General features: G+C 43.2%; 1 protein-coding gene across 9 annotated transcripts in view; it reads right to left on the bottom strand.

The window, feature by feature from the left end:
* ep300a (E1A binding protein p300 a) overlaps positions 1-15816 on the bottom strand; it is a 32738-nt gene that overhangs the window by 9440 nt on the left and 7482 nt on the right. For 6 of the 9 annotated variants that reach the window (XM_035997633.1, XM_035997628.1, XM_035997629.1 and 3 more), the window contains exons 7-20: positions 15601-15706; positions 15329-15454; positions 13931-14048; positions 13405-13546; positions 12127-12201; positions 9366-9451; positions 8947-9099; positions 7841-8329; positions 5045-5453; positions 4380-4498; positions 4025-4088; positions 3144-3319; positions 2246-2334; positions 685-795 (exon numbers count right to left, since the gene is read on the bottom strand). In XM_035997633.1, the coding sequence (XP_035853526.1) occupies positions 685-795; positions 2246-2334; positions 3144-3319; positions 4025-4088; positions 4380-4498; positions 5045-5453; positions 7841-8329; positions 8947-9099; positions 9366-9451; positions 12127-12201; positions 13405-13546; positions 13931-14048; positions 15329-15454; positions 15601-15706 (2263 nt within the window). The remainder of the gene's footprint in view (positions 1-684; positions 796-2245; positions 2335-3143; positions 3320-4024; positions 4089-4379; positions 4499-5044; positions 5454-7840; positions 8330-8946; positions 9100-9365; positions 9452-12126; positions 12202-13404; positions 13547-13930; positions 14049-15328; positions 15455-15600; positions 15707-15816) is intronic. The other 3 variants (XM_035997631.1, XM_035997632.1, XM_031297933.2) reach the window with 1 other exon arrangement.

Here is a 15816-nt window from a genome sequence, read left to right as displayed (position 1 = left end):
CCAGCTGACCGATAATGGCGGCTTGTAAATAACAAAATAGGATCTCGTATTTTACGAAAATAGTTCACCGAATCGTGTTTCTGAAAACATTTTAAGCGAGAAATAGGCCATGCAGTTGAATCTGTCTTCATTTCAGATCGACAAAGGTCAGTTTGAAAGATTTTCGTCAGATTTTGAGAGGAGTCCGTCACTCATCCCGCTCGCCATTTCCGGGTTAGGACTCCACCAATCAGATTGGTCAATGAGTCCGACTGCCCGCCCTCCGACCCAGCAAGTCAGGTCGGCAAAAATTAAGGCCGACGGCTCCTCCGACGGACGACGGCACGGAACACACCGAACAGACTGGAGTCACCTCGCCAGACTGTCCGATGGCCGATTATCGGGTTGATGTGTCAGGGCCTTAAAAGGAGCTGTATAAATAAACATTATTATAAAGACGGAGTATGACAATATATAAGAACAAGAGGACATTGTCAATATACAGCAATAACATAATTGTTGAGTACAGGCTACATCATCTGTCCCTGCAGTAGAAGTAAATGTAAGAAAAATAAAAATATAAATAACACGTAGCTAATACTATCAGGAATGTGGCTGGAAGATGACTAGAGGTCATCACTTTTAAAATAGATACAAGCATTTCACACTGGAGGTATTTTGCTTATTAAAAGGACTAATACTCACGTCTGTGGCTGGGTGGGGTCGTCGCCCAGGGAAACCATCTCTCCCTGGATCTCGTTGAAACACTTCTCGCAGAAGTGGTACCTGTTAGCAACAAGCCCAAATTTTGGTGAACTACACCATTCCCCGCAGCACAGTCAATCACAGACAGCGCACGGCAGGGCAGTCACCAATTGGTACGGGACATGGGCAAGGAAGGGTGCCACAAGCGAAGCAAGCATGAAGTGGGAGCGCAGGACAGCAGGAAGTCGTCATCGCAACAGCCAGTCATGGTTTTGAGGGGTGAGGGTGAGGGGAATGGGGTTCGGAAGTGCATGGTTGTTCAAGGCAAAAGCAAGCCACAGCCATTGGAAGGGAGGACAGACACAGGTCAAACGGACCAGGAACAAAGACGAGACAAACATCCAAGACGACACACAGCAGAGAGCCGAGGCAAAGCACAGATTAGCAATTTGGACATGAGAGGATGAGCAGCAACAACAACAACCAGCATCACAGCTAACAGAGCAGGAGCACAATCAACGGGAGCAGGAAGTGGTAGCCAGGACATAATACAGACACTGAACAAATATGAACAAGTAAGCACAGACAGCTGCTCAGCTGTTCATTCATTCAAGCAGTTCATTTTAAAGTCAGTCCTTTCACATTCCAGTAAGGTCAAAAAAAAAAAAAGGAATCTGAAAGGAACGGACCACCATGTTGAAAGAGCGGTAAGAAAACTTAAAAAGATTTTTTGCATTATTGCCCCTTCTTCCTAAAAAAAAAAAAAAGCCCATTCACTGTGTGGTAAGGGAGTGTTCCAAAAAAATGTTTATGCAAAAGCACAAACAGCACTAGTCTTTGCTTTGTGCAAGCTTTTCTGCAAACACTGACAAATACTTTTTCAAACATTCTGTGCTGAGGTGTTATTTATAGAGTAGTTTAATGACACCAAGAACAACTTCAAGAATGTGAGAAGATAGGACAGACTGTTAAAATGCCAGTGCATTAGGCTCGTGGTTCCCAAATTGGGGTCTGAGGACCCCCAGGGGTCCTTGAGGAGGTTCTAGGGGGTCCTCAGCCCAAAAAAGAAAAAAAAAGAAAAAGTTTTACTTTAACTTTCACTAGAAATCTATCCATAAGTAGCATAATGACAGCATGTATGACTATTTTGGTCATGGGTTTCCTACACTTTCTGTAATAACACATCTAAAAGCAAAACATCTATCAGATGGGGGACCCTGGGGCAAAATCTATCAAGGGGGGGGGGGGTGTCGTGGTCTGATTTGTGTCAGTTTAGGGGTCCTTCGTGTGAAAAAGTTTGGGAACCACTGCATTAGGCACCACATGTAAAAATGGGGGAACATGAAGTGAAGGGAAGCGTTTGGGGAAACAAAATTAATCACATGAATACTTGGATAAAAACACGTATCTACCTCAGTGCAATTCAGTTCAAAGTGCCCCCTTTTTATTGATATTTCCCCTACCAACTCTATTATAATCCACCCCCTCTTTTCCTGACCCATCCATACATCCAAGTCATCCCTCCACCCTTTATTACATCGGCGTTTGACTCCCTGCATACCTGTTCTGGTAGCTGAAGTAAGCAGCATCTCTGGGAATAGTGCACAGCTGCTTCCCGTAGCAGCACAGTGTCTGAGGAGAGAACTCCAGCTGATGGACAGAAACAAAGAAAATGGGATAAAGACCCTATTAATCTCAGGACCATCAACAACAGTTACTTTAGTCACACCCACCTCAGGTAATCAAGGGTAAACGCACACGATAGGAAAAAGGAGGACAAAGTAAGTCCAACTTTGAGCTGAACCTATATCCACATTCGAGCTGTCAAAACTCCCCCAGTGGTGTGGAGTTGAGCCAATTTCTTTTTGGCTTAGTTTTGTAAAGCGTTATTACAGCTAGTGTAACGTCAAGGGCTACTTTGCTTTGTCTCATTGTCAGTAGTAAACCTTTAGCCTTAGCCTCTCATAATAAGGGCAAATCACTGTTGTTATTTGTCCGCAAAATCTGAAATAGCAGCGTCTAATGAGAGCTGAAATGTGATATAGTGTTGGTATGCACAAAGCCAAATTTAGCTATGAACCCACGTCACCGCTTCCATTTTCAGTTGTAAATGACGGGAGTTCATTTTTGCATCTGAAACATACTCACAACATTCATACACACCACCTTATCTGGACACATTCTCAAAGTACATAACTTCATATACATCTCATAGGAGGCTCTGTTCCTACAGAATACAGATAAGGTACTGACAAGAGTAATGGCATATGAAGGCAGATCAGCCAATGTCAAAAACATTTGATATCAGGCATCTTTCAACTTCATCCGACATTCTTTCTTACCCGTGACCATCTTTACTTTAAGACTTTCTCCTTAATTCTAACAATAACCTCACCCCCTCACCAACGTACATTTTCTATTGAACCCATCTAGCCAAATAATCTAACACTCTGTCTCACCTTCCTCCCACAACAGTAGCCAAGGCTCTGCATGACAGGATCGATCTCCTGCTCAAAAACCTCGGCCAGCTTCGAGCAGTACTTGTAGACTCTGGATGTTTTGCGGTTGTACAGCCAGGCGTTGTTAAACATCAGCCAGATGTCATCCACATACTGCCAGGGATCCTGGTACTGACCTACAACCAAAAACACAAAGCACGGCATGATGGAATGAGAAAAATTTTTTTTTTAAAAAAGCATTACAAACTAAAGATCTGCTTATCATGTCAAATAAAAACAGACACAGAATAAGGCCGTGTTTACACAAATACGTTCGCGGGTGAAAACAACAAAATATTTTATCAGATGTTAGCAGATTTGTTTAGACGGTGACGGCGTTTTTGGGGCTTAAAAACACAAAAAGGTGAAACCACCCTCCAGAGTGGAAATCTTAAAAATGCTCCACCGTCGCGTTCCCGTCTAAAGGGCAAAAACGCATGTGTGTGTGTGTGTGTGTGTGTGTGTGTGTGTGTGTGTGTGTGTGTATGTGTGTGTGTGTCAGTGCTTCACACTACCACCTAGCCGCCTGGTGTGCATACATTGATTTCCCCCCCAAAACGCTCGTCTAAACGCGGAATAAAAAGTGAGAAAGCAACGCCACTTTTGCGTTTTCTCTTGAGATCGTTTCCGTCTAAACATAACCTAATATTCTTTGTAACAGCATGAAAAATGGTGCAGCGCAATGGGGAAAAAAAATATTGCGTCTTTATATTCCTTACTTGAAGACAAACTCGCTTAAAACGTCACCAAATCTATCCTCAATTTGATTCATCTTTTATTGTGGTCCTGTTGGGTTTCCCATGAACGACTAAACCTTGTCATATTAAGCAGCGAGTACTAACCTGTATCCAGCTTTCGCTTGATAGTAGACAAGTCCATGGGGTTCTTCACAATATCAAAGTAGTCCTGCAGGAACACAATGGGCATGTGTTTTAACTGAGCAGTTCAAAACATCAGTCCCAGTTTTGTGCGTAAATCATATACATGAGTAAAGCAAGACGGATGGAAACTACATCCTGGTAAATAGACCACAAGCAACAGCAGTCGAGAGTCTCACAAAGTGAGGGAACTACACCAAAGACGGTAAAAATGGTGACTGTGAGAAGAACACAGTGACGTGGTGAACACCAACAGAGACAGTGTAGTTTATACAAGGCACAGGAACAAATACATCTCCATCTCAGCAGGGATACATACAGGTATGCACAGCAACTGCGGGTCTACAGGCATTCTGAAGGGCAGAGACTCGGGATCTTGTCTGTAGAGAGATTCGAGTGTGGGCATCAGGGCCTGACGAAGCTCTTCTGGCTTAAAGACTGGGATGAAATAAAAATCAGAGAGGAGAAAGGGATGGAAGAGTTATCAGAAACATTTCTACACTGCTTCCGTTACCCCTTTGGATTCCATGACAAAATAAAATGAAAAACACCCAATTTGGATCGATGATAATTATATACAAGGAGGTGTTAAAAAGTGCATGTAAGTAGGGCTGGGCGATAGGGAGAAAATCAGATATCACGATATTCTTGACCAAATACCTCGATATTGATATTGCGGCGATATTCTAGGGTTGACAATTGGTGCTTTAACAAAATATCTTCACACTTAGATTTTAGATGAATAATCATCAGTAATGTGGAGGCAAATGCTCAAGGCAAATAATAGAACAGCTAAAACAGTCTGGTAAGTTCAGAAAAGTACATCACTTTACTGTAATGAAGCCTTTAAAAGCCGTAAAAGACAACACTTATGCTATATTACGATATCCAAAATCTAAGACGATATCTAGTCTCATATCCCAATATCGATAATATCAATATATTGCCCAGCCCTACATATAAGATCAAAAATGTCCTCCTTACTCTTCTTTTTCACTGGGGCCTGTGGAGTAGCTGCCTCCGACGTCTCCTCTTCGTCTTTCACCTCCTTCTTTATCTCTGGTTTCCTGTCTTCTGTCTTAACGCTCGCCGCGGGTGTTGCCGCCGACGTATCCATGGGAACCCCTTTGCCTCCTTCTCCGTAACACTCCTCCTTTTTCAGCTCTATCTTCACAGGCTTTTCCTCCGTTTTGAGGTTGCTGAGCTTCCCTCCTTTGGAGCAGCTGCCGGTGTCGCTCTCGTCCTCCTCGTCCTGCTGTTTGATCTCCATCTTGGGGTCAAGGTTGGCGGCTGAAGCGTTCGACTGGGGCTGCTGGGAGGAAGTGTCCAGGCTGCTGACAGAGGCTGGAGTCAGGGCCTGACTGTCGCCTGGGAATGAACCCTTTTGGGACAACTAGAACGAGACAGAAACAAACTCAGGTGCATGGAAATAGTGAACAGGACGTAGTGCTGCATGAAAGTGAACAAGCAATTCAACAATACTCTCGGCAAGATGAAGGTTTTGAGTAACTCAATAGGTAAAGCATGGGACAAACACCAACAATGTAGTTTAATCAGAACTGAGGCAACGGTAATATGTTTGGTCTGATTAATAAAGACAAAGCAATACAGTGTATGGGGAAGCAGCAGATTAAAATAAATCTTAAAAGACACAAGTTACTGGTACATCTGTGGAATAGACCATTTTGGTGTTTGTAAACATTCATGACGTTTTCGTGGGCGGGGCTTAACTGGTGGCAGAAAAGTGACAGTTGTGGTGGGCTCTATCAATTTCCCAACCCACTTTAGATGAAAACACGGCCACTTAACGCCTGGACAGCTAGCTACGTTTGTTCAAAGAAGTTGCAGTTTATCAGACTAAAATTTAGACTGAAGTAGTAGGGCTGAGAGATTTGTTGGTCAATTTATTTAGCTAATTTAATGGTCTGCTTCGGAAGAACGAGCCGCTCGGCGGGCAGCGAGACTGACTGACAGCAGGGAAACAGCTGTGGAACCAGCGTACTTTTACTCTGTGAATCGAGGATTTATTTCGACCAAACCACCAGTGACTGCTGGAACTGAGGTTTTGGCGAGTTTAATTTAAGTTTGAATGAAGTGTGTTTTGGTTGAGTTAAGGTGGTTAATCTAACTTTAGTCTTCGTTAGGTGAAGGAGAGAAACTTCAGTTCAGAAGGTGTATATACTAGGGGTGGAACGGTACACAGAAGTCACGGTTCAGTTCATACCTCAGTTCAGACATCATGGTTCGGTACAAGTTCGGTACAATGGAGGGAAAAACAAAAATGTTATTGTGCATGTCTCAGGCTGTACCACCTAGTGTCATACAGTCTCTCCCCTGAGCTAGCTGCAACAGCCTGAAGTGTGTAAAGTAAGATGTAAACAGTAAACAATAAGTACCCCACATCATCTCCAGACTCCATCTGGAACTTGTAAACAGAATAAGACAATCAGCTATAAAACTGAAAATACAGCATCTCTGTTCTCTGCAAAGACGAACTAAATTACCTGATTAATGCAACATTATCACGACGTCTCCTGGCCATTTTTCACCGCAGAAAGCTGCTCCCTGCCTGGCTAAAGCTAATATAGTTAGCCTGAAGAAATAAGGTGTCTGTCCCAACTAACGTTACGGTTTGGAGCCGCGACGCTGGAAACGTAACACTAATCTACAACAGCAGTTTTATCCACCACTCTCTCGCCTGTACTACTGTAACTGACTGGGAAACCAAAGTTTTCCCAAACTTGCGATCTTAAAAGAGGCCGGCGGGTCCTCTAACTCTTGTGTGTCGCCACCACTCGCCATACTCGTCCTTAGTGCTGCTATCTCTGACTTACTCACTGGACCGTCGACCTGACAGGGCGGATCTCGGCTACATAGGCGCCAATCAGAGCTTCAGAGCTAAGGCGGAGCTACAGATTAGTGGCCCTAAAGAACCCACGTACCTAATAGTTCCGCATTACATTTATTAATTAGCACGCAAGTTTCATTTATTTTTTATACCGTGTATTCTCCGTGTGAATTCATGCACCGAACCATGACGCCCGTACCGTTTCGGTTCAATACGAATACATGTACCGTTCCACCCCTAGTATATACGGTTGTATTTCTCTGTTTAATAAGGATATGTGTACATATATTTCATTTCTTGAAAGTTTGTGAGTTTATTTTGTTTATTTATAAGTCTAAGAAAGCTAAGAGAACCTGTGGAATAAAGGGAACTTGGCGTTTGAACACATCTCCCAGCTGACTGAGGAGAATGGGGGAGGGTAACGTTAACTTAGCTAGTCGCCACAGCCGCCGCTGGTTGCTGGGCTGACGGCGGCCGGTTGAAAAAAAACAAAACATTGGTCCCTACCTAGCTCACCCAGCGGTCTCCCCGCCACTGGCAGACTTCTTCGCTGGGAGGAGAGCAGAGCTAGCTGCTCCGAAGATGGGTTAAGCTAACGTTGCTGGCTAGTTAGCTAAGCCAGCACTGCCCCTGTTCACCAGTAGGCTGTTTGGCTCATTTTCTGTAACCAACATAAAATTAAAACATGGTGGAATAATCAAACTAGCTAAGAAACTAGCCAGCTATACCCATGCATGTATTATAAGAAAGATATCTCTGGATGTATTGTGATAACCAGTACTGTATATACATGATTGTTTCGGCTGTTTTTCTGCCACCACAATGCGTGCGCAACTGCAGTGACGTAACTGTGACGTACACTCCAAATTGGTCTATAAGGTGAACTGGTCTCAATGTTTAAGTTTGTATGTAAAAGACTAAATCACACTGACCGGAGTGCGCGGCATCTGAGCACCATGCGGTGTTGAACTGGAGGCCAATCCAGGGTGAGATGGAGTGGTCGAACCAGCTGAGCCCATGTGCTGCTGTTGGAGGGGCTTGTTGGAGCCGGGGCCCTGGCCAAGCTGGTTCTGCTGGGGGGCTGAAGGCGGACCCAGCTGTGGTGCGTTAGGGGTGTGTGGCTGTGGGGTCTGGGACCCAGCGAGTCTGGGGGGTGTTTGATGAGGAGTGGGAGATCGGCTGTGAGCAGGGGAGGGCGAGCCACGCATGGCTGCCAAATGGGGGATGGAGTTGGGTTGCTGGTTTGTGTTAGATGGAGTCATTGAGGGAGCAGAGGCTCCAACAGCTGAGTTGGGACCTCCGCCACCCACACTCTGAGGACCCATGGGCCCCACTGTGGACATGCCACTGGGACCACTGGCTGAACCTGGCTGTGCTAGAGGACTAGCAACTGGAAGAGAAGGAGGAGTGCCCATCTGCGTCTTAGGATAGAAGAGGAGGAGGGTGAAGAGAGAGGGGGCACAGATAGGAAGGGTGCACAGGAAGAGGATCAATAAAAGGTATAGTTCAAGAAGAATATTAAGCATGTATGACATGATTTTTAGGATAATCTATAAATTCACAATTTGCATAATAACATTTACTAAGTCCTCAGTGGTTTCATTTTAGGCCTTTTCTATTAAGCCATGATGTTTTTAAGATCACTACATTTATAAATATATTTCATGATCCAAAGATCTTGCCTCAAAAAGTCCCTACTCCAGGTCCCTGGTAGTACTCTCTGATGGCACAGGAACTACTCGGGGCACCGTTTGTCACACTGGGTGTTCCTGATTGGTCAAACACTCAAAACTTTTTTCAAACCTCCAACTTTAGATGGCATGTAAGTATTTCATAGAGTGTACTTCCTAAAGATATTACCTAAAGATAGAATCTACCGATTGTAACTATAGCTGTATCCTTGGAATCCTTCTTATCATACAGAATGCCCAACAGAATGCCCAACCTCTGTCCTTAGTAAAGACTTAAGTGCAACTTGCCACACATCCCCTATTAATAAATATCTGACTAACAGGAAAAATAACTTAGGCCACCTTACCTGTGCCATGCCTGCCTGTGCTCCTGATTGGGCCATCCCAGGCTGAGCTGTTCCAACTCCTGGTCCTGAGCCAGGGAACTGTCCCTGGGACAGATACTGGTTCTGCAGCTGATTGACATTAGGCTGCCCCATCCTGGGTCCCACCATTCCCATCTAGAGGTATCAAAGAGCACAGGCAGGGTTATGCACATTTTCTGACAAGCCATTTGAATGGTTAAAGTAGCATTAGTTTATTTTCACCCCATCTAAATTGTATTTTGACATGCATACTTTGCTTTACTGTGCTGAACAACTTTCAAACCATTCACGCTGGTAGCCACTATATAAAAAGACACAGTACACTCAAGTGAACTCTTAATTGTGTTTATATGCACATTAAAACAAAACAATGTGATACATGGTGTGTGTTCAGTACTGACCTGGTTGCCAGATGCTCCTATGGGGAGAGGAGGCGTGGACCTCTGGCCCATGGACTGCATTCCCATCTGATTGAACTGATTCATACCTGACAAAACAGAGACTGTTATGATGCAACACATAACATGTCATGTGGAAACTAGTGATCAGCAGCCGATATTCAGTAAAGATACGCCATCGTGAGATTGGAAATTATGATTTGTATGTGCAGATTTAGCATTTTTTTTTATATTGTATGTGGGTTGATGCATGTAATATGGAACCAAAGCTTTGTATGTACTGTGTACGGGGGTTGGCACAACAAGCCCAATGGAAATTATACTGAATGGAAACACAACCACATTCAACTGCATAACCCACATGTGCCTATCACCGGGACAAGGAAAAAACAAACCAGAGCCCAATTCCTTATCACCGCTGCTTTTCAACAAAAATTAGCACCATTCACCAGCCAAATGCTGGTAAAATATGCAATTGGCTGGTAGATTTGCTTCAATCACCAGCCAAAAAAACAATGGTAATCATTTGAACATTCACTAGGCATTTGGCTGTTGGACAAAAAAGTTAATTATGCACCCTGATGGCGAGTTTGCTCAGCTGACAGTGAAAAGAAAAAGGCAGAGAAAGCAAAAACCAAACGCCAGGTTAAGCGGACCAATTTAGCTAGCACCCGACCTTATGACTGTGATGGTTAGATGGTAGAATTACATTGTATATTTCAGCTGTCCTTTTAGACTTACTGAAAGCCGCTTGTTGCATTGGAGTTATTTGTACCACTGTTGATTGAACACACTAAGTAAAAGCATATTGTTGATAGAATAAGAAAACAAGATTTACTTTTTGTGATTTTTTTATTTATGCTGTAGAGTCGCACAGCATTTATAGCCCAGAGCCATTTATATAGAGAGTTTGGCCAACTCAAATCATGGGTGCCATATTGTATACCATCGTCAGATGACTCTACAGTGTAACCCTATGGGGCGAATATGCTATCTTGAAATAAATCGCTTATTTTCACCATAAACAGGCATATACACGTTATTATCAACGTTAGTCAATATGTAAAGGCCCTTACGGAAATATTCCAGTGCATATTTACCTTCCATTACTTAAATGGGCCTCTAAAAAATGCCCATTGTAGTGAGTGACCACATCGCCTAATAAGTCTCTGAGCAGTGTTTACCTTTCTAATGTCCGCTAGCATACATACGGGCTAACTATAGCCAGCCACAGGCGTTAGCTAGCTGTCTAAACTTGTGAAAAGACGAACAACATCCCCGTCCAAGCTGTGTTTCACTTTCCCTCCAATATTATTATAAACATAATAAAGACACCTGGACTCGGTCGAGACCAAAAGCTACATGACTATGGCAAGATCACAAGCATTTAGGTACATGGAGTGCTAGTGAAAAAGCTAACGCTAGCATAAGGCACAGCTGGCTTCAAACTTCATTCATTTCTAAAGCCTACTACACACTGAGACGATAATCGTCCGTCGGATAGTCTGGAGAGGTCAGTGACTCGAGTCTGTTCGGTGTGTTCCGTGTCGTTGTCCGTCCGAGAGGCCGTCGGCCTTCATTTTGGCCGATTTGACATGTATAATCGGCGGGGCGGGCACTGCCGGCAGTCGGACTCAAATGACCCATCTGATTGGTAGAGTGCTAACCAGGAAACGGGGAGCAGAATGAACGTGACTAGAGTCTCAAATTAGCGCCGCCTGCTGACGTATTACTTCTCGTCGCTTTGGTGTGTTCCGAGGCACTTTTTTGACCAACTCGGGGAGACTGATCAGTCCAACTGCCTTTTTCGGCCGTCTGGTCAGTGTGTCTGCAGCTTAAAGCAGTGTTAGAACTTTTTTGACAGCATGGTACACATTAACGATGGTATTACTATATTTGTCCTATGTAATTTGTTATCATAAGTCGAAGAGAGAAATTGACATTTACCTCACACAATAATGAGTAGTCACTAGCCCTCCAGTTTGCTCTTTTCACCTTCAGCTCCCATACTTTTCGCCTTTTTGGTTCACGGGGGAACTTGTGAAATCTTTTTGCCGCTTCCCTGTCTTTCATTGCAGCCAAACATGCAACAGTTGGGCATTTTTTCAGTGATTTATGTCATTTTTTAAAATAATTTATTACATTTTCCACTATTCCCTGCACTATGTCAATGGGAATCAGATGAATGTTGGTATACAACATGGAGTCCACGAAACACGTGACCACCTCGGAACCAATCGCATAACGGGATAGCTCAGAACATTCAATTCCCTAGTTGGCCAAACTCTCTATTTAAACGGCACTGTTATAGCCTTTGTTACGCTGCAACCTGGTGGAGATCCCAATACAATACACAGTTAAACGGATCTATCCTGTAATATAGCTATACCAGCTGCTATACAAAACAAAACAAAACTGATCGATATCGGCCCTCAATGATGTTCGGCAATCGGTATTGGCGCTCAAAAAAACGTGATCGGGGCATCTTTAGCTGAAACCACACTATTTATTGAATAGTTCCCATGCATGTGCAGTAGCGCGGTTTCTATGTTGTTGTGCAAAAGTGTGAAGTGTTCCAAACACAATGCCGTGTCAACACCAGGGCACAAAATATCACTAGTGAACCATGCCTGTGAAAACAGGTTTTAGTCTCTTTGAATTAAATTGACATTTGTGCTGATACAACAAATAAAATGTGTCAAATTGGTCCGCCCATAAAGTGATTGATTTAAGTAAAGCATCCTGGTCCCCAGTGGTTCATTACCTGGGCCTTGCATCCTGTTGACCATCTGATTTGGTCCAGCCGGTCGCACCATTGATGGGTCAGGGAGTGGGCCGTCTGTAAAAACAGAGACAGGAGATTAAGAAAATCAAGCTGTCATCTGTGCACAGGAGAGGTAGAGGTGGAAATGCCCTAACCAAGCATGTGTGGAGAGGTTTGTACAAACTCTGGAATGTTACAGTTTTTACTTTTTTCTGGGAGCTTTTTTTTACTGCAGTTTTGAGACTCTCACAGAAGATCTGTGGGACAGTTAATTACTAATGTGTATAAAATATGAACCAACTCAAGAAACAGACTGACACAAGCTACTGTACTCTATTCAGAGGACCAAGCATGACTACATTAACTGGGAGAAACCGCTGGACAAGGTTTAAAGCATGGCATGAAAAAAGTAACAAAACGGGACTGACATTAACTCCCCTTCTCTGTTATAATACATATACACATTTCATTTTTAAGTAGGATGACAATGATGATAACTGTCCAATAAACAAGCTATGGCCAGGTCCATTCTCTACCTTTAAAATCCAGTCTAGGGCTGCACGATATGAGGAAAATATGTGATTTGCGATAACGTTGAATATCACTATAACGATATTACTTGCTATAAATCAAGAGATATTAAAGTGTACTCAGTTCTGCTGCTTTCAGTGTTCTGCTAAAATACAACAAATTACTTTATTTACTTTACTTTATAATTTAAAACAAATGAAAGGAAATCATTTCCAACATTCTTTTATTGAACAAACTGAACATTGAATTGAATATAAAAAAGGCACCACTAAAAACTTTTTTTTTAGAGTTTAAGACTTTTTAAAGTGTAATTTTCTACTGATATTTCTTTCAACTAACGCCAAATCTCGGAGTGTCTATCGTGATATGTCGCAGCCTTTTGCGATATGTGTATTGTGCCAGTTGATATTGTGATGACGATAAAAAAAAGACATATTGTGCAGCCCTAATCCAGTCAAAGAGACATAACCTATATCTTGAAAATGGACTTAACTGAGCCCTTAAATTCTGCCAAATGCAGCAAAAAGAGGACATCAAGATATAAAACAAAAAATATGATACAAATAATCATGCAGTCACAAATCATGGCTTGTTTTAAATCTCAAACCATGGAGGTGAGAGATACAAAACAATGCTAAAATGTCCCAATGTCACATTCCGCCGGATTAAATTATTATTCACATGAATGCGTACAGCCCAGCGTAACATTAGCTCATCCAAGTCTACATATGCTGCGTGTCCACTCACTTGGAGGCAGTCCAGTGGGGGGCTGCCCCATGCCTGCAGGCCCGAGGCCCAGACCCTGCTTCTGGAGCCGGGTCCGCCTCTTCTCTTCCAGCTCCTTCTGGATTTTATAGATCTTCTCTGCTAGCAGATGATAGTACTCAGCCTGTCCAAAAAAAAAAAAAAAGGAAACGTAGCAAGGGGGTAAACTTCTCAGACATGGAAGACAGTAGAAAAAAAACAAACTCTTTGAATATCTACTGTTGAAATAAAACTACAGTAAAAGGTTTTATGAGGACCTCTAACAACTAAGAAAAAAAGACAAGTTGGCAACAGTATAACACACAGGAAGGGCTTTATCTGCTGCAGTAAACTTAGTCCAAACCTAGTCCAACAATGTGACATTTATTTTACTTGGCTGATTTACTTTACCAGGCTGATCTACGATGGAACAAGTAGCTGTATACAGCTGCAAAATGAAATTCAAACTTCCCAGCAGTCTTCCTATTTTTCTGAGTAACGCACCGAGCTAAAGGAGAGAGCAACTTACTCTACTGTTGGCCGACTCATACATGTCTCCCTCAACTTTTCTGGCATAGGCTACCAGGTTCTCCATTCGACGGTCCTTGAGAGCAGCGGGATCTGGAGTTGGAAAGATGGCCTGAACACTGTGGGTGGGAGAACAAATAGAAGGAGAGCAAAACGAGGAGGTGGGGGGGAAGGAGGTGAAAATGTCATTGTTAACTCCTCAAATCAAAATATTGCTTAAAAAAAGGGTCTTTACTCAAAATTCAACATTACATTAATATAGCAGCAAACAAATATTTGCTAAGTAAAGAAAGTGGAGTAATGACGTTCTGAGCAGAGAATGAAGTCGGTAGGTAGGTTGGTAAGAGCTGTGTGGAGGCAATCCCAGCCTGCTGTTTTTCAGTATTCCGAGTACAGCCCCTTTAAACACACTATGTCATTTTTTTTGTTTTGTTGGCTAGTGGCTCCACTACAAGAGGCACTACCTGATGAGTGGGCATGCGTCTTTTGAAAAGTGCCAGTGCATAGTCATAGCCCTGGTGTTTATTGTGGTTAACGTTACTGTCCATCAGCAATAAATATATTGCTAAGCTCTGAATATAGTCCGCTAGGGCTTTTGAAGGCTTGCTAACATTATGAGCAGTTATGTTTTCAGAGGCACAAACTGGGGCTAATCTCAGCCAGCTTAAAAGGTCCCATGGCATGAACATTTCACTTTATGAGGTTTTTTAACATTTTAACATTAATATGAGTTCCCCCAGCCTGCCTATGGTCCCCCAGTGGCTAGAAATGGTGATAGGTGTAAACCGAGCTCTGGGTATCCTGCTCTGCCTTTGAGAAAATGAAAGCTCAGATGGGCCGATCTGGAATCTTCCCTTTATGATGTCATAAGGGGAAAGGTTACCTCCCCTTTCTCTGCTTTGCCCGCCCAGAGAATTTGGCCCACCCATGAGAAAGAGAGAGACATCATGGCTTGCAAACGAGCGAAGCATGGCAGTTGGTCAAGGCCACATTCCCACCCTCCACCTTGCCCCCCCTCTCTCCTCCTCAATAGCATTTAAAGCTACAGACACAGAAATGGCACGTCCTAAGGAAAGCTCATTGTGGGACTGGCTCTAGTGGCTGTAATTCTGCACCAAGGCTGAATTTCGGGAAAGAGACTTCAGATACAGTATTAGGGGACCACTAAGGCCTATATAAAAGTATCCAAAAAGCAGCATGTCATAGGACCTTTAACTAAAACTTTTTTTAAATCAAAAGCAGACCCATACAAGTGCCTACTACTGTCTACACTCACACAATGTATACTGTTGGGGGGGAAAAAAAAAAAAAAAAAAATCACATTAAAAACTTCAACAAAAACATGATTTAATGTACAGCGCAAAATTACATTTGTGTGGCGTTCCTCTTTAATACTTACAGTTTGTGTACCAAGTGGTTTCGTAGGTCCTGCGTGATGTCCTCATGCCAGCTTTTCCTCATGCCTGAGGTAGAGGGAGGGCCTGCTGTGGGCATGGAGCCGACCCCACCGGCATCATTCATCAGACTGGGAGATATAAGAGGGCATCATTTGATTGATTAACTTCTTGAAGAAAAACAGACTTGTGTGCCCTGGTCTGATGTAAACATCAGATCAGACTAAATTAGGGTATCTGCCGAATGCCATGTCATGTTGTCTGTGTTCCTTCTTACCCTTGGCTGTTCACATTGAGGTGCATCATGGTATCCTGCAGCAGGCTGGCTTGTTGGCTCTGAGAGGAAGCTCCCACACCTCCATTCACTCCCATAGCATTCGCACCTACACATGGAAAGGGCAGGACATTATAAGTTCGCATTCCTTGTGTTCCCCTACTAATAATAGTTATACTTCCTCTTAAACATGTACCTCATAATGTCGTCAAGCTACAT

This window comes from Sander lucioperca, chromosome 22 (assembly GCF_008315115.2).
Source record: "Sander lucioperca isolate FBNREF2018 chromosome 22, SLUC_FBN_1.2, whole genome shotgun sequence".
Classification (NCBI taxonomy): domain Eukaryota; kingdom Metazoa; phylum Chordata; class Actinopteri; order Perciformes; family Percidae; genus Sander; species Sander lucioperca.
This window is presented reverse-complemented; position numbering and strand designations above follow the sequence as displayed.